The 19,456-nt window shown below is 41.8% G+C and overlaps 1 protein-coding gene across 1 annotated transcript; it reads left to right on the forward strand.

Moving 5' to 3' along the window:
* Nucleotides 1-231: 231 nt before the first annotated feature.
* Nucleotides 232-18,397, forward strand: pard6b (par-6 partitioning defective 6 homolog beta (C. elegans)). Its single transcript, XM_086159789.1, has 3 exons — nt 232-598; nt 2,020-2,242; nt 16,650-18,397. The coding sequence occupies exons 1-3, from the start codon at nt 536-538 to the stop codon at nt 17,579-17,581; spliced, it is 1,218 nt and encodes a 405-aa protein (XP_086015915.1). The 5' UTR covers nt 232-535; the 3' UTR covers nt 17,582-18,397.
* The last annotated feature ends 1,059 nt before the right edge of the window (nt 18,398-19,456 follow it).

Raw genomic sequence — 19,456 nt, forward strand, 5'->3', positions numbered from 1 at the left:
GCTATTAATCAGTCAATTTGATTTTCTACTCAGCAATCAGCTGGAGACAAAATTGTATGTCATTAATTTCTTTCTATTGAGTTTAGTTTTCTTTTATTTTTTGGCCAAGGTTTGATAGGAGTGAGCGTCAGGAGAGGAAAAAGACGGGGCTCTTATTTTGAAGGCACGTTGACTTACAAACAGCGACTTCTATTTTGAAGTTTTAGTGTTTCAGGTCTCCAGGCGCAGAAAGACAGGAGCCGCGGAGACCGGCGGTCACAGAGGTGGAGGCGCACTAACTGCACCAAGTATGACGGGAAACAAGTTCACAGGCTGATCCAGGCTGGTTGACAGCCGTCATCTCTGTCTCGGAGAGATAACTCAATCCCGCCGGACTCGGAGAAATCGATCTTTTCGGCAGAAAATATAAGATCGACCGGGTGACATATACGGATTTCGGATACGAAGCGGCAGCAGCAGCGGCGGCGGCGGCGGCGGAGCCGGAGCAGGGCGAGTGTTTGGAGCGCTGTGGCGGCGGTCCCGCTGCTAGCCAAACATGAACAAAAACCACCGAATGCCGAGCAGCCGTTCTCTGAGCGCCGTGGAGGTGAAAAGCAAGGTGCCTATGGAATCTTTATCATTATTATTATTGTTATTTTTTATATGACACCTTATACTTTCTTTATGTTGCCTTCTCACCACACCCTGTGATTATCATTCCGGCTAATTTAGCTTTGCTAAGTGGCTTGTTAGCAAGTTAGGATGTCGCCAAAACAAGTAGTGCATCCGTCAAAGCAAAACCGAAGCTTCTTAAATTGGTTTCCAATCTAAAAAGGAAGCTTACAAATCGACGCAGAACACGGGTTAGTTTAAAGTGGAGTTTCCGCGACAAGTTTTTGCTAATTGTTCTGTAGTTTGAAGGTGGAGGTGTCAGCTGACGACGCGGTGAACCAGTTGTCACCTGTCGCCGCCCCCCGCTCAGTCCCCGCGCGTTTACACAATATTGACTTAAAATTCGGGGTGAGTTGACAACTCCGAGCGTCGTTTTCAACACATTTCCATACATTCAACGGTGGTGGGAAGTCAGTTGACGCCTGGACGACACATTCATTAGCGCTGGCCCGTGAACGGGATGTCCTCAGCGCGGACAGGTGTCAAACGGCCTGCGGCGGGCTAATGGCTACGGCTCCTTCCGCGGCGGGCTGCCTCCCACTCGCCCGCATCCGACAATACGGAAACTTTTTCCCTATTTTTTTCTGTCGTCCGTTTAAAAAAAACAGCTATCCGTTAACATGCACTTCAACTAACTAAGTTTTCATGTGCTTCTCATAAACAAGACGAGTTTGCGCAGGTGCCACCTGTGTGTCCATGCCTTTGTGTACACTCGTAGGAAAAGGAGTCAACAGCCAGGTTTCAAAGCCCAAACTGTATTTAAGTCACATTTTCCCGGGTTTGCACGGTCGCGATCGTCGGGTTGGCAATAATTTGTATCCTCATCATTTTGGCATTGCTGGGTAACAGTAACCACAACACTGTTCTCCTTATCAACATGCAAGTGGAACATTGTGCTTGTCTCAGCTTATTGTTGCTCCAGTTGCTCCATTGATTGCTGTGTTACTCATCAGGCAGCTCGGAATACATGTGTGCCAGGGACACAGCGTTTCATCCCCATACCTCAATTTGAGTCCAGTAGCTTGGTTTAACGACATGATTGGCAATATGCTAATAAGACATAACAGTCCACATTTATAATTCATCATATGGGGAGCTCAAGCTCATCCACGTGGACAATAGAATTGTACAGGCAGTGTACCGTTGTTCTTGAAATCATCTACAAAAAAACCTAGTTGGTCTTATTGATTTGCAGCACTGAGTGTTGTACTTCTTAAAGCGCCGTTCCTTGATATTTTGCACAAACTGTGCAAGAGTCAGCCTATCACTGCCTGACCACAATCTTCTGTAATCTTTGTCCGTTGGATTAGGCAATTTCCCTATCACCGAGGATGCATTATTGTTGTCTTCTTGTCCGACCCATCTCAGTTTGGTGCAGAGTTTCGTCGATTCTCGCTGGATCGGTCGAAGCCGGGCCGCTTCGATGAGTTCTACGGCCTCCTGCAGCATGTCCATCGCATTCCCAATGTGGAGTTGCTGGTGGGCTATGCAGATGTGCATGGTGACCTCCTGCCCATCAACAATGATGACAATTACTACAAGGCTATCTCCACAGCCACCCCTCTGCTCAGGCTGTTCCTACAGAGGAAAGGTAAGACCACAATTCTTGCTCACCACCACCATATAACTAGATTTTTAAGGAATCAAACTGCTGACTCTGTAATAAAAAATATTAATATTAGCAATCACAGCATCATTTGTTACTAACATTAGGGCAAATCATAGCAATTTTTATTTTTAATGGTTTTTTTTTTCTCGCAAATTTGGTGACATTACTTAGTGTGGGGTTACAAATTCTAATCAATAGGACATTTGAAAACGAGTCGTTATTAGTAGTTACAACATCTTTCATTTTCCCCTAAATTCTGAAAATCAGAAAATAATCCACAGTAAAGTAGTGCGGGCCATTATTTATTCAAATTTTCTGGGTCTGGGGAGGTTGTTCTTTTGTCCTGCTCCAGTATGCTGACTTTGCAATGTCTTCATTATTAGTATTAGCTTTGGCCACTCAAGCTACCTTTTAGGGATTACAGGACCATGATTGGTAAAAATCCATCGAGATTTTTTTTCAAGGGAATCCTAACAAACTGCTTGTGACCCCTCGGATGCATGACGGACCTGGGGTCTAACAGTCGAGGCAGGTTTTACCACATGCTCTGTTGTGTGTAAGCTGTACTGGCGGGCCATATGACCCTATAGAAGCTAAGCCACTTTGTCAGGAGGAGATTAGTGAAGTCACTGTTCTGCACTGCATGGGACCATGTTTCAATTACACGCTCCAGACACGAGCCCCCACGCTGGGTTCATTGCTGCTTAGACACACGCATACACACACACACACACACACACACACACACACACACACACACACACACACACACACACGCACAGGCGCATTTGAAAACTAGCAAAATACAGGCAAGCAAAAATCACACATCAGCCACACACAAGAAGCCACACAAACACACACACCAAGACACTACTCACCAAATGTCCCCCTGACACCCTCTGACTTGTTTACCCCCATCTTACTGCTAAGCACCAGGAGTAGTTGGTTAAAGCTTCTGAGCCTCAGTGGTGAGCTGATGCAGCACATTCGCAGCTGATTCACCATCTATTTTATTTCTGCAGACAACAATTATTATACACAATGGCTCCATATTGTGTTAATTTAACCATGATCTGAGGCTGAGTGTGATGCATCAACAACTGATCCCACATCACCAAGTCTTTTTACACTCAAGACCTATATGTGCTTGTATGAAGTGTCAGTTATATTATATTGAGGATATCATCGAATATGATATGACTAAATGTGTTTTACACTGATTGCTTAGTTGCCAGAAACTAAAAATCACACCTGGTCAGTAACTTAGTGGGATTGAGGTCCACCCTGGTCAGCAGGTCTGTCAGGTCTGCACAATGTGTTTGAGTGGACCTGTAGTCTGGACAATGTCAGGTGAAACCCCCCGAAAAAAAACAATTTGAAATGCATAATTTGAATGTGACCGGTTTATCTGAAGCAACTGTTGTGTAAAAAAAAAAAAAAAGCTGTACAAAATCTTAAATTCTTAAATTATATTTTATTTTCACATTTCTTAAGATTTAATGAATTTAACAATAAAACTAAGCTCCTGAGTCATTGCTCCCATCTGCAGCATTGGGGAAAGGTTGGAATTGAAGTGTCACACCTCTTTATAACGCCATCATTCTGGTATCATGTCTTAATGTTGAGATGATGGTTGGCAAGACATCGTTGCTAAGTTTCTATCCTGTGTTTGCATGCTGATATAAAATGCTTCTAGACTACTACTCCTTCCTTCTAGAGGGCAATTTCGGATGTAAATGTATTAGATGAGCTGAGATCAAATGAGATGTCAGGGGCCATTATTGAATGCGAGCAGGATATCAGACAAGGCTGCAGTGTGATTCTGTGTTTTTTGGCCTTGTCTAACTACAATAAAATCCTACTACAGACATCTGGGAAATATGTCAAGACATTCAGTCGCAGTGATTATAAACCAGTTCCCAGGAGAAACTGTCAGCTGTTGTGATGTATATCTTTGTGTGTTTTTAGTTTTCAAAAGAATATGAGTTTTGTCTCTGCATATTTCAGTTCTTGACTGCTATGAGATTATTTTTGGAAATGGTATCTTATTTTTTGAGGAGGACTAAATTTAGTTTACTTTTATCTTTGTCCAGCATCTTAGTGGGTTCTGTTCATCAACTGGCGATGGCTGGCTAAAGGGCTGGGTGTTTTGCTGTGTGTGATGGTGTCTGCTTGTTGAATAAAGCCCACATTGTTGTTCGCACCATCACTGACTGGCCAATACTGTTGTGCAGTTTGCCATTGTAAGAGGCTGAGTGTTTGGGCCTTGGTGCTTGTTTGTGCCCCTTTGTTGGTGTGTTTCAGTCAGATAGCATCAATCAGGCTGGTATTTCTAAAATTGATATAACACACACCAGTACCACTCTGTAGTGGGTATAAGCTCCTCTTCAACCCCCCACATCAACAGTGTGTTGATGACCATTGAGCTTGTGGGGTTGTGACCTTTGTTCACCTGTTGTCATGGTAGCATTGAAGAGGGGCTTGTTTATAGGTAGATTTTAACGTGCTGATTTTTTTAGAGTCTGAATGCTGCAAAGCTCAACATTCTGACATGCAAACAACCTTTTGTTCTTTGCCTTTTCAATGAAATCCTAAAATGGGGGATGTGGGAAAGGGAAAAAACAGATGCCTGTGTTTCCAGTTGATATAACTGAGAAAGTGCATTGGGAATCACATGTCTTCGGCAGATTGATTGAGGACTTTAATTAAGAAACATTTTAAAAAGTTGAACATCGTTTAATTGACTCCACCTAAAACCCACATTTCATTATGTAGATAAATGTTACAAATTCTATATGTTTTGTTATGGTTGTTAAATTTCCCCTCCTGAGTGAAAGGAATTTTTTCTTTGCGTTTTCTTTTTCATTAGCTGGTTATGGATGGATGGATGGATGGATAGTGGACACCAATTTTCATGTAATTCATTGCTGATTTTTGACAGAGGTTTTTTACTATTTTGCCCTCAAGTCTTCATTTTGAAACCAAAACAGCTAATTTGGTGATGGGGAACAAATGATAAGTAAATTCAATTAGCTTTTTGAGTTTGACTTTTTGTGTCATGGGAGGTTGCAGCTGTATGACATTTTCACATCTGTAAACCAGGTCAAAAAGATCTTTTAATTACGATGTAAAACACTTAGGATATAAACCATTTAATGGTTTCCTTTGTCATTGGGAGTCCGGTGAAGTGTCAAGTAAACTCGAAATATATTTAACAACACAATTATGATCGATTTTAAAATACCAGATACATTGTTGGCTGCAGTGTAGTCAATGCAAACTTTCAAACCATGATACACACATCTGAGTTAGAGCCGCAATTATTAATAATCTTTGTTCACTATTGTTTTTTTTTTCATGTTTTTTAACCTGCAGGCTTGAAAAATATCTGGTTTTGTGGGACCGAATGTATGAAATCAACTTTGATTTAGAAAATGATTACTTTTCAATGGACTAATTGTTGCTGCTCTCTTCCAGATGTCCTAGTTCAGGGAGCACTTTTCTTGTTCAAACTGAATGCAGAGATCAGTGGGACTGGCAAGCCAGTGAATTAACAACAGTCTACTGTACAGACAGAAATGCTCAGTTAGGACAATTAATATCTGATGGTAGGGAACCAGTGCCGTGATCCATAGGTTTTATCAATTCACTGAAAAGGAAATGAATTTACAGTCTTCTATGAATGGAAAATTGAAATGAATAGCTATAGGCTGCTCAACCCGGGATGTGAATTTTAAGGATCACCAAAATAAAAGATGACTGACTTAGTGTAACAAGTCACCGTTTTTATCCATTTATTCATTTATAATCAATTTTTTCAGTGGCACAGTGGTTAGCACTTTGGCCTCACAGCACGAAGGACCCTGATTTGATTCCGACAAGGGGACCTTTCTTTGTGGAGTTTGTATGTTCTCCCCCTGACTCTGTGGGTTTCCTCTGGGTTCTACAGTTTCCTCCCAGTCCAAAAACATGCAGCAGGTTAATTGGATAAAATTGCTCTGAATGAGTGAGTGAATGGTTTTCGGTTAGTTTATGTGGCCCTGTGATTGACTGGTGACCAGTCCAGGGTGTTCCCCGCCTCTTGCCTGATGATAGCTGGGATAGGCCCCAACATCTGGCCCCCGCGACCCTGAGTACAGGATAAGAGGCAGATGATTGATGAGGGGATGGATGTATTTGACAAGATTATCTGGTCAACAGTCAGAGTTGGATGAGATATAATTTTTGTTATATGAACATCCCCGTGTACATATTGCAAGAAACACACAACTATCAAGCTTTGATAAACAATCTTGTCTACATCCAGACGTAGATCAAGGTAAAAACCTAGGTCTTTGGTGTTTGTTTTTGCTGTTATTGGTTTATTTCTCACATCTTTTTGATTATTGTCTTTTTCAACAGCACATTTACACATTAAAAAAAAAAATAAATGAAATGAAGCACAAGTGAGCTAATAAGAACGATTGTTTAAAGATCAGTGATTTTATCCTGACAGACCAAACATCCCTCACCTGAATATTGTTGTGTGAATAATAAAAAATAATCAGCATTGACATACCAGCAAAATTAGCAAGTATTTCATGAGAAAAATTAAGATGTTTAGGTATGGATTTTACTGATTTGCCTTGTTGTTAGTTCATGTTCCTTGAATTTGTACACATGCAGTTCGTGTGTTGACATCCATGTCATTATCTTTTTCTCGGGGCGGCAATTTTTTGCATGATGTCACTTGCACAGTTTCAGTTCAGCCTTACTCATATGGCCTCACCTTCCTTATTGAGGTAGAGGCAAAGGTATAAAAAGTGCCAGGAATGTTTGTATTTGCTTATCGTCTCAGGGACTGCCTTGGGAATTAGTAACCAGAGCATGAGTCATCTATCTGGAGAAAAGGACATGTACAGTTTGAAAGTACAAGTAGGGCAAAGTCTACCCACCATGCAAAGTAAGCAGCAGAGCAGGACAACAACAGCAAGTTAATGACATAGCGGGATACTGAAGGTGCAAGATGGCTGGTGTGACACGAACAGAGACGGTCAAAAGCAGAAGAGCAACATTGAAGGGGCAGAGATCAGTTACATTGAGCAAAAATCTAATAATGAAAATGTATCTGATGGCTTTGAGATGAAAGGATTTTAAAGGAGGGAGAGAAAGCGTGTGTAATGGATGCCAGTTTTCCCAGGGGATGTGCAGAGGAGAAGTTTAACTCAGTTTATGGAAAATAATAGAACAGGACCACACTGGTGTGGATTCTGAAGATTTCCCCAGAGCTTGAATCATTGTTCCCTGGGATGCTGTAAAGGAACAGTGCACTCACAGGGCTACAGGAGGAATGCTTGGAGGAGGAGGACATTCTAGGCCTAATGTGAGAGCTGTCAGGATGGAAGGGAGAGTGAATAAACAGTATTAATTCGGGAGTAATGTATAAGGCATTGTTTAGGCAAAGCATGTAATTAGAGATGTAGGGAAAAGGAGAGGGAGTAGTGTAAATGTGATAGGAATGCAACAAGTGGGAGAAAGAGAGGAGGATAGTGGGAATTGTATTAGTGAGGGAGGAATGCAGAGTGAGGCCCACGCTGGGGATGGTGGAAGAGAGAGAGAAAGAAATTGGGTGAAAGAAAGGGAGTGAAAGATGGAGGAAGAAGGGAGGGGGCATTTTGGGTGGAATGTGGCCAGGCTCTGATCATGTCTGCAGGCTAGATTAGACAGGACAGCAGACCAGACCAGACTGGACCCTCTGCTATAGAACTTTGCTTCAGCTATGAGGGGAAGAGAGACGCAGAGAGCGAGTTGTAGAGTGAGGGAGAGAGACTCAGGAAAAGTGCAGAGCTGGAGAGTTAGGATGAAAGTACACGCCGCCGAAGAGGTTAAAACACTTTATCCCTGGAATTCACACAGCAGGAAGACGGGCAGTGATGGGTGAGAGCGAAGGGTAGGTGGAATAAGGTGGGTCTTAACTCAGTCATTTAGGAAATATTTGATTAAAAAAATGAGGGAAAACCAAATGTCCAAAGTACAGTGATGTTGAAAGATTGAGCTGGATGAAACCAAATATATTAAATGCTCCAGCGACTACCACCAGTCTTAAAACAGATGCTTTTTTAATTCTTTGATAAAAGTATTTAATACACTCAACCTACACAAAAATAACCCTATTCATATGTGATCCGTGAAACCACAAGTTCATACATTAATATTACCTCAAAGTTTTGCCCACTAAAGGGAAGTTCTTTTGTATGTCCAATTATCCTATACAAAGCATGATGACTAAATATTTTTGCCAAATGCTGCTGAAGAGAAGGAAGGAGGGTAACGGCAACTTTGAATGTGTGATGTGCAGAAGTATAGATATCTGAACTTTGTCAGCAGAGCAGGCCATTCAGGCGATCATAAATACAAGCTCATAAAGGGCTATTGTTGGAGATATCTCACTCTGACTCAAGAGTTAGGAGAAAACCGCAGTGATTTTAAACTAGCAAAAGAATGTGTTGGCAGCTATTTGAGATTAAAATTGAAAAGGTAACATAGTCAAGCATCTTAAATAAAGTCCTCAAACAATCCAAATATCCCATATGGGATTAGACCTTGAGTCAGTGCTGTGTGTTATCACCACCTGTTCAATGGTTGCAGCAGACCTGGACTCATACTGCAGCGTGCTAGCTGCTTTTCTTAATTAAAAATCACATTGTTTTTGTCTGGGCAGGGTGCCACAGCCACAAGGAGATGAAATATGATAACTGATAAGCTTATCTGTAAATAACTTTCAATGCACTCTTCCAGCATATTTACCCTGGCAGGCACATGAGCAGAATCATCAGGCTCTGACATGCAGCAACCAAACCCTGTTGCCTGACTACAGTTACTGTTTGGACTTGGTCTATTTGCTCCTATTCATCCCGACTGCAAGAGTTTTTCCAGTATTAATATGTCAATAGCTAATGTAGTTACATCCCTGTTTAGCATTTGTAAGCAGTTTGTAAATAGCCTATAAAAGTGTGTAATGTAGTTTTTAAGTGGAAATTGCTGTTAATGTTTGACTGCAATAGTCATTCCAACTGTGTGGTAAAACAACTGGATGCTGTAAAGAAACCGAGGAAATATCATCATATGAAAGTTAATGATCACCCGAAGTTAAAATTAGATTAGCCCAGCACTAAGTGCTGTGATACAGTTATATCAGCATTTTCTCCTGATGGTAACTGACATGATATGTTGGGGTAGGTGTAGCATTATGTTTTAGTATCAAGAAGGGTACATGTCATCTAGCATTTTATGATTTTAGTCTGACCATGTTAAGAAACTATTGTCAGTAAGACCATAAATAGTAATTTATATGATGATAACATTTTATCAGTAATGCTGTGAATAGAGAACAGAAATGCATTGCATTAATTCAAATCCAGAGCAAAGGAGAGTGTGGAAAAGAGGTGAAGAGACGGCAGGTTCAAGCAGGTTTGAATGGGTGGAGAAAAGTGTCAGGGGTACTACGCGATAGAGGACTATCAGCCAGAATGAAAGGAAAGGTGTACAAGACAGTGTCGAGACCAGCGATGCTGTATGGCCTAGAAACAGTTACAATGACAAAAAGACAGGAGGCAGAGCTAGAGGTCGCAGAGATAAAGATGCTAAGGTTCTCTTTGGGAGTGACCAGGATGGATAGGATCAGGAATGAGTCTATCAGAGGGACAGCACGTTAGATGTTTTTGAGTGAACGCCAGAGAAGCCAGACTGAGGGTTAGATGGAGAAGGTCGATTGGCTGTGGCAACCCCTGAAGGGAAATGCCGAAAAGTGAAGAAGAAGATTATTTCAAATGGTTTGCCTGAATGGTGTGGTGTTACTTCAATTTGGGCTACTAAACTTACAGTCAGGCCCAAAAATATTTGGACAGTGACACAGAAAAGTTGATTGAACGGTGCTTCACAGTACAGATGGACATTGATCCAAAACAAACTGCAAAAGCAACCCAGGAGTTTTTTGAAGCAAAGAAATGGAATAATCTGCAATTGCCAAGTCAATTACCAGATCTCAACCCAATTGAATGTGCATTTCACTTGCTCAAGACAAAACTTAAGGCAGAAAGACCCACAAACAAGCAACAACTGAAGAGGAAAAGGAGGACACCCAGCATTTGGTGATGCCCATGGGTTCCAGACTTCAGGCAGTCATTGCCTGCGTGGGATTCTCAACAAAATATTGAAAAGTGATATTTTACTTTGGGTTATGTTTATTTGTCCAATTATTTTTAAATACAGCCACTGAAATGAGGAGCATTTGTATAAAATAGCTACAATCCGTACATGTTTAATCATATATTTTTGTTCAACCCCTTGACTTAAACATTAAAGTCTGCACTTCAATTCTGTTGTAGCTCTTTCATTTAAAATCCAATGTGATGGCATGCAGTGCCCAAACCATGAAGATTGTGTCACTGTCCAAATATTTCTGGGCCTAACTGTGTGTTGGACATGAATAACCGAATATATACAGTGAATGGACACCACTTCACCATGTCTCTGGGTTGCACCAGTTGGTAGCGATACAGAAACTAAAAAAATAGGGAGTGAAGGAGGATGATTTTACGTGAGGGTTCAGGCCCTTGTGCCAGAGCCTGCGAGAGAAATTTCAGCATCTCAAAGCACAACATAATTCTCCTTGTGTTATGTTTTTCCCAGGTATACATCACCATGTAAAATCCCTGATGTGATGTGGTAGAACTCTGCATTCTAAAAAAAAAACTTTGAAGCTCATTTAGACACATACCACATGGCTAAATTGCTGAAAAATTAGATACAATATTTTATTTCCCTGTTCATACACTACAAGCTCATTAGGAATTATGTCCTAAATAGCTGTGTCTCTCTTGGCTTGTCATTGGAGAAGCACAGGCCTTCCTATACAAAGCAATGATGGTTTTGTTTTATTCATGTGTCCCAGTAAGAATTGGTTGTGTGACACAGAATCAGCAAGTACAATAACAGGGCTCAGAAACCAAAGCAGCTAAATGTAATTCAGCCATCATTAATTTTACATGTCTTCTCCCCCGTCATCTCTCAAAAAGGCCTATTTAGGCTCTCAGTTCAATTAAAAATTCTCACTGCGCTTCTCTTGTTTATGAAGTTGTTGAAGCCTTCCCCTTGCTCCGGGTTGGTAATTGTTTTCTCAGAGCCATATGCCAAAGGCAAGACAAATCCAAAAGGATAATGCCTACTTACCCATCTCTCCCCAGTAATGTTTCTATTCACATGTACCAGTATCTATTTTGTTGTCACTTTTCTAGACCAAGTGCTTCATCAGTGTTAGAACTGTGTCCGCTTCTTTCCCATCTCTTATTCCAAAAGAAAAGACCAAGCGAGAGAGACAAACGTCGACCACAGTTTAGGGCTCCGATGAGGGAGGACTTTCAAACCCAGATTAGCAGATGGAGGTGGAAGAGCAGAAAAGGCCTCCTGTTGAAGGATGGTTTAGCGACTGAGAAGTAGCAAATGTTGAGAAAGATGGGAGGGTGAAGGAAGGAGACAGCACAGGAAACAGGGGTCATGTCTTTGTCAGCAAAAAAGAAATTGATTGAATTCCTTCATACTTTGATGATGACACACTCACACACACATACACTCACACTGAAAAATGTAGCCCTTGAGTTTGACCAGGCGAATGAGTCCACCATACCCTATTATTGCTAGTTGTTGTCTGTGACATCAATCCTGGCGTCATCCACAGTGAGGATAATGGGCTCTTATTATTATTGAATTAATTAATGGCGCTATTCGGGACAGAGTAATAAATCAACAGTGATGAGTATGATAGAAAATTCATGAGTGGAGGCCCAGAATCAGGTTAATTAGCTTGACTAGAGTCTTTTGAAATATGGAGTTAATAAGCAATTACTCAAACTGTCAGCTTGCAGGCTTATTCCCTGCCTGGCTCTGCAGGTCTGAACAGCAATGCTTCTCCTTCCCATCAGCACACTGTTTTTGTGTCATTCTATTCATCCTTTCTACTCAACACTCTCCCTTTTACTCACTCCCTCCTTCCCTTTTTCTTGCTCCCTCTCTTATCAGCAGCATTAAGGTGCTTTTATCTGGGCTGTGCCAGGGAGGTATGTGCACCATACCAAGAATAGTAACCCTTCGGGAATTTACTTGCTTCCATGTTCGTTATCGCCTCCTCTCTTTCTTAATTCTGCTCCCTGCTGCATTTCTGTCTTTTTTTCTGCCTGTCTGTTTCTTATCATTACATTTACAGCCACCCAGTTATTTATTATCAACGGCAGCTTATATACAGACACACACGCACACACGCACACATGCATGCATGCATGCACACACACACACACACGCACACAAAACCCTCCTTGAATAGTTCTGTGTCAGGAACACTGTGGCACCGGCTTGTGAGAACGTCCATACTTGTCATCAACAAACCTGACCGTTTCCAGCACACCACAACCATCAAGGACCCCCCTCCAAACACACACACACTTGGCTCACTATGAGTAATTTTGAACCAAATGGTATTAGTCTATAAATCACAAGTAAGGGTCAGGTACTGTTCCTTCCACTGAAGGCTTTACTTGTGTATTTGTCCCATCACTTTTAGGCAGCTGTATAAATATGACAAAGCAAGAGAGGGGCCATCCTGTCATTGGAATAGTAGCATTGGTACTCATGACTGTCATGCATCTTTTTCCTCCAGTATCAGGTTTCCCCTAACTAAATGCCAAGGACAATGATAACAAGGAAGTGGTGAATTGGTGGTGGTGTTATTGTTGTCAGGGATCATTATATTACACAATGAGCCTAAGCCATGTCATCCTTTATTATCATTGCATTTCTGACACTAGCTGTGGAAGTTGTAGTTCCTCGAGAAGTGGGGAGAGCAGAGTACAGTGAGTAAGCCTCTACTAATGAGTGATTGTGCACTAGTATGAGAGAGGAGTATACTTATGCTGTGTAACAGCTAGAGCTCTACAGGTGAATGCTCATGTTCAGTTTCCAAATGTATTGTTATGTGTTTAAAAGGCAGACATTAAATGACACTGACAAATATTAGTGTCACTAGCTGTACTGTGTGTAGAATGCCTGTGCATTTCACTTACTCTGAGCCATTAATGTTTCTTAACAAAGACGGATGGAGTGCAGAGATAGACCTTGGCTTACAGAGAGGGGTGATATGTTTCACCATGGCATGGCCGTTTGAACAAGTGGTTTCCTCTCCTTAGGCCAAGTTGTCGCTTTGAGTGAATTCCCTTAGATTTTGAAGATGCATTAGTTGTTCAGCCTCTGTGCGTGCATGCCTGCGTTTGTGTGTGTGTGTGTGTATTTGCACATTATCAACTATAGAAAGGAATCTCTCAGCATCACTGCGTGTGTCCTCACATGTGAATGGAGTGTGTTGGGCCATCATTTTCTCTTCAGTTGCTTTGCATCCTTTGCTCCTCAGTGAGTCTATTGAAAGTGTGGGAAATCAAAGCAGCCACAGCATATTTGAAATGCCTAACCTGTACAGAACCATGGCAATTGCTGTGCTGGGGATTATGTTTTTTTTCATTCAGAGTTTGTTGAATTATGCCTGTTGGGTACCAGCTGTGACTCAGATAAACTGCAGGTGAGGCTGTCACCTATGATCAGCAGCTTTGCTAAAAGATGAAACTTACAGAGCAGATGAAAGATTCAAAAGATTAAAGAAAAAAAAAACAGAGGCACATGCTAAATTTGAATTTGGTACCATATCTTATGCTACTCTATCACTGTGTCTCAGTTAAGGTCTTTCATCAGACTTTCTTTGCATGAATATGCATAATTATGTATGGGTATATGGGTATAAGTATGGGTATTCCAGAGTCCTTTATATAGTTTTGTTTTACTGATTGCTTTTGAAAAGAAAATGCTGTTGAATAGAAATTACTTCTGGCTACTGGAGCTATAAACACATTTGCATTTAGGGTCAAGTCAATCAGTTCATTCCAGTTTGCCAAGTGAAAAAGGCAAAGACATTTAAGTCAGACCTAAATCATCACCCTCGTGGTTGCCCATGCTACCCATTCACCTCCTGTGTTTTAATTGAAAATGGCATTATGTCAAGTCATCTGCAGATAGTGAGTGTGCATATGCTCGTACAGCAACTTGCCTTTAGGCACTTGTAGCTTGTTAGAGTTAGAGCTTTGCTTCTGTGCCCCAATGACCTGTGATGGAGGTATGGGATACTCTGTGTTGTTTTTGTGTACTGCAGTTCATCACAGCAGAAGCATAATCTCCAACCATATATATGCATCAATGCATGATTGTGTCGGTGTTTAAACGAAGGCCTGCATGCAAATACCTGCATACGCTGTTTTTAGATGTGTACTGGTGTTAAAATCCTTTATATGACAGTCACCACCCGCACTACATTCAGCATGTTCCAGTGAGTGGCCCTGAGGGGAGCATCTGGCTCGCTTTCTTCAACTGTAACTGTATTGCCAGGGTAGGCCTTTAATACTCTGAAAGTACAGGAATGGTTCAGATGAAAAGAAGTCCAGTAAGTCTGAACTGAGTCATGCTTGACTTCACCGCTAGAACCACCATGTACACTCTCGATCTGAAATAAATAAATAAATGAATCTAAATAAAATCGTCTGTTTGGCAAATATCGAAGATCTTGAAATAAGTGTCCTTCCATTAGACTGCCCGGGCCCCTCTGAAGCCTCTTGTAAGGTAGCAAGGATATGATGTTTATGCATTGGACTCCTGGCCTATGGGACCGAAATATGAAACTGGTGCTTTTTCTGGGACAATTGATCCTTTGTTTTGGTTTTAGGGTAAGAGAGGGGAGTGGTGGGGTGCGTACCTGTCAGAACCTGAGAGCTGGGCTCTTTGTCAACCACCTGAGTGCATGTTTTCCCAGGATACACAGGCATGCAAGGGGGAAGAGACAAACAAAATGGGAAAAATGACTGATATGAAATTGAAAGTGCTTTGTATCTAGTTTCTTATTTTAAGAGCAGATTAGCAGTTAGAATGGAAGATTAAAAAAGTGAAACGTGTTGAGAAATTTCTGACAAGTTATTTAAAGCAACAGCCATAAGGTCAAATGGTGGACTTCTTGGTGAAGGTAGTCGCAGACAGAGTGATTGTTACACAACAGTTAATGTTTAGCTGCTGGTATTTCACTGGTTAACTGATAGAGAGCCAAGGTCTTGTATTCATTCTCTCAACTGATCATCCTCATCCAGTGTCCACAGCCAAGCTGTCATAGTGTGACAATTTAAGCAACAGTTCCTCAAGATGCACAGCATTACTGTTAGCTCAGGTTCACATTCAGCTGAAATGTTGGCAGTGACCCTCATACATACACACATCTTTTTTGAATAGCAAAAATACAATTGTATCATGGCTTCTGCCAGCAAAGTTATGTGAAGCACTTGTAATGAAGTGTTGTCACAACGTTAAGTGCATTCACTCTGACAGACACACCTGCCAGTGCTCCACCTCGATCTCCTACATGGGATATCAGAAAGTAGCTTACAGCAAGTCCCTAAAATCTTGCCCCGTAGTGGGCTTTATGAAGGATCCCCAAGATCAGTTGCATGTGCTCTCTGACAGCCATGCAAACACCCCTGGCTCTCTGCTTCAAGCCTCTTTAGAACCCCCAAAAGTAGAAGCTACGTTCAGGGAGGCAAACAAAGGGGGTGGACAACAATCAGCTTGCTTATTTATTCAAGTGCACGACCATGCTGGTACATGGTATACCTCCTGTATTCTGTTGGAGATTGTAGTTGAATGACATTCATCTTGTGTTTTTTTTCCTGCTTTTTCTGACATTTCTCAACTTAATTTTGTCATTTTTGGCTGTACATTTTAGATAGCTATATTATTGCATTATTACTGAAAGTATAGTATTGTACTGGCATTCTTTATATATCTAGCTGGGTGGACAACCAACGTTCATTACAGTTGAGGCCTCTTACCATTAGCACAACAATTCATGAAAGTGGACGATATCTTGGCCATCTTCCAGTTGTAGTTTGCTCGGGTATAATGATGAAGGGCTGGGTAGAGCTGTGGCTCGGGCTGGTGTTTCAATCCAACTGGAGGGGAGTTGTGGAGAATCAGCACTGCGTGTGTTCAGCACAAATAGCCTGCAGGGATACCTCAGGCTGAGAGCTGCTCTACTGCAAAGCATTGTTCATTCTCCTGGAAGGACATGATGCAACAGAATGTCAGCCTAAATAATGACCTGATGTCTCATGAGCACTGAATGATATTAAAGGAGCATCAGCCTGTATTTGATAACACATTGTTTCTCTCTTCCTCTTCTCTCTGCCAATTTCCCTTTCGTCTCTCTTCCTCATCTGTGTCATCTCTCACTTTCCTCCGCTTCTATTTTCTATTTCCTCTACCATTTATTTTGCAGAGGAAGCTGATTATACAGCCTTTGGTACCGATTCGCTGACCAGGAAGAAAAACACTGTACTTTCAGCAGTTCTTCTGCGGCCCGATACCAACAGGAAAAAAACACCGGTTATCATCAGCCTCCCGAGGGACTTCCGTCCTGTCTCCTCCATCATCGATGTGGACATCCTGCCAGAGACGCACCGGCGAGTACGCCTGTACAAGCATGGCCAGGAAAAACCTCTTGGCTTCTACATTCGTGATGGCTCCAGCGTACGGGTTACACCTCTGGGCCTCGAGAAGGTGCCTGGCATATTCATCTCTCGGATGGTGCCAGGCGGGCTTGCGGAGAGCACTGGCCTACTTGCGGTCAATGATGAGGTATTGGAGGTGAACGGTATTGAGGTGGCTGGGAAATCTCTGGATCAGGTGACGGACATGATGATCGCCAACAGCCACAACCTCATCATCACTGTCAAGCCTGCCAACCAGCGGAACAATGTTGTTCGTGGAGGAGGAGGAGGCGGCGGTACAGCTTCAGGCAGCTCGGGGCGCTCATCAGACAGTGGTGCAAGCTACTATGGCTACTCGTCACAGGGTGGGGTAAGTGCTGCATCTTCCATGCCATCGCACATCATCCAGAACTTCCCCGTTGGGGAGCTTGAAAGCGACGAAGAAGAGGAAGACCTGGTGATTGAGGCGGGAGGTGAGGCTGAGCCAATCAAACGCACACCGTCCAACTACAGCATGCCCTTGCTGCCTCGCTATGAACCACATCTCAATCTATGGGCTCCTGCCACACCCACTGTCTCCATCAATGCCAATGGGACCCTGCCAGCCAGCGCCAGCAGCGGATCACTAAGCAACGCCAAGACTACTTCCACAACATCATCACCAGACAGAGCCATGGAAAGGCGCAGCCTGGAAGAGGAAGGCACCGTTATAACGCTGTAGACTAGGCATTCACATACACTGGAAAGCAGAGACATTTACACACTCTTGGGACCAGCACAAGATATTGGAATATCCTGTTTGTCACAGAACCAACATCTGTACACTGACTGTACCTGAGAAGCACACCGTGTGAAAATAGGAAATCTCATTACATTTAAATATTTGTATGTCCTAACAATAACGTATGAAATATCACAGCCCACACTTTGCTCCCCCTCATGCCAATACCTGTGCATGTGTGCCATAGAGAGACATGCCTGGAGAAAGTAATTTTATCAAAATCCATGTACCTCCCCTAATCACGCTTTATTTCCAAAAAAGGTGTTACTGATATACCACTAGAGGGCAGACATAATGCCTCCAAACCCTATGAGCAGATGAATGTCATGTGGAAAAGTGCCCCCACCCATAACACACTGGATCAATATATCAGCTTAAGCTCTTAATGACAATCTGAACATTGACTTTTCATCCCCTGTTCCAGCACCCTACATCAAATTATAATGCTTTCGCGTCCCCTTTCCGCCAGGGACCACAGCATGCTAACCATAGCAGTACCCTACACAGTATATGATCACACAGAGCTGAGATCTGCAATAATTATAACAACAATAACAGTAATGTTGTTTTGTAATTTGAGAAAATTACTTAAACCAGATCTGACCCTTTTGCTTTGACTGAGAGGCTTTTGAACACTCTGCTGTGTTACATGTTAATAATTTTTCAATAATTCTCGGGAACGGTTTATCTTTGGAAATTGTTTTGTCATTATCCCTGTGTGCTTTTTTTTTTTCTTATATTTTTCCAAAAAGAAAAGAATCTGTTCCTTTTGTACAATACTTGTCTCAAAAGTGACTTCATGATTAGTTAGTATTTTTTGTTGGAAAGGTAGTCACAAATCTGATTTGGGAAATGGCACATAACAATGATATTTCTTTTGTGTATCCTGCATATTGCACTCACTATCTTTTCTGTGATGAGGGCTATCCCCCCCTGCATCTGTGGAAATGAAAAAATGGGAAAGTGATAAACACTTTTTTTTCTGTCTACATTCCCCTCCATCTGGACCATGACTCAATGTATGATCCCAGAGCTGACCACTAAACATAACTCTAGTTTTTCCCTGATGGGTCTAGAGTTCACTTGGATGGTTCTCTATGCTGCCTTCACTCTTCGAGTACACTCACAATAAGGCTGTGAGATATTGTCTGTACTCCAAGCAGATATTTGCTTGGCTCTAGGCTGCAAGCGAGTGGCAGGACTGTAATACATTTTGAAAAAGTTAGTTGAGAGAAAACCACTATTAATCCTCGGTCATACTTAGACCTGGTGAAGCAAATGCATGTCTGACTAGACATTGATCTTTATTTGATAAAGGTTAGGCACTTTTGCTGTATGTCTTGGTTCTGATCTGCATTTAATATTTCACTGATGTGGCTGCTCTCATTTAAAGGCTCTAAGAAGGATAAAGTAAACTTCCTCATAACAAATTGGATTGAAAGATTGGGCCTTGGATAAAGTAAAACTCCCTCTTTTACTCAGTTCAAATACCCTTAAGGCTTTTTTTGTGATTTTGAAATATAAAAAGACCAAACGGGAAATTTTGATGGTGGAGTTAATCTTAGTCGTTTATGGCTTTAGATAAAGTTTTGCTCATTGCTTCGACTGGATAAATGACTGTCCAATGAGAGGAGCAATTTTGCCAGATTGAAATCACCTCTTAAAAGTGTATTATACATCCATTGTGTTAACACACTGCTGCTAAATGCCTTTCTGAGAGCAGATGGTCTATTATTTCTCATATTGATTTTCAGGAGTTTGCCCTCCTGTTTAAAGTGCTTACACAGACTTTATCTCACTGGGTGGACTATGGAT

This window comes from Fistularia commersonii, chromosome 14 (genome assembly GCF_037954325.1).
Source record: "Fistularia commersonii isolate RoL2024-O1a breed Wild chromosome 14, RoL_Fcom_v1.0, whole genome shotgun sequence".
NCBI lineage: Eukaryota > Metazoa > Chordata > Actinopteri > Syngnathiformes > Fistulariidae > Fistularia > Fistularia commersonii.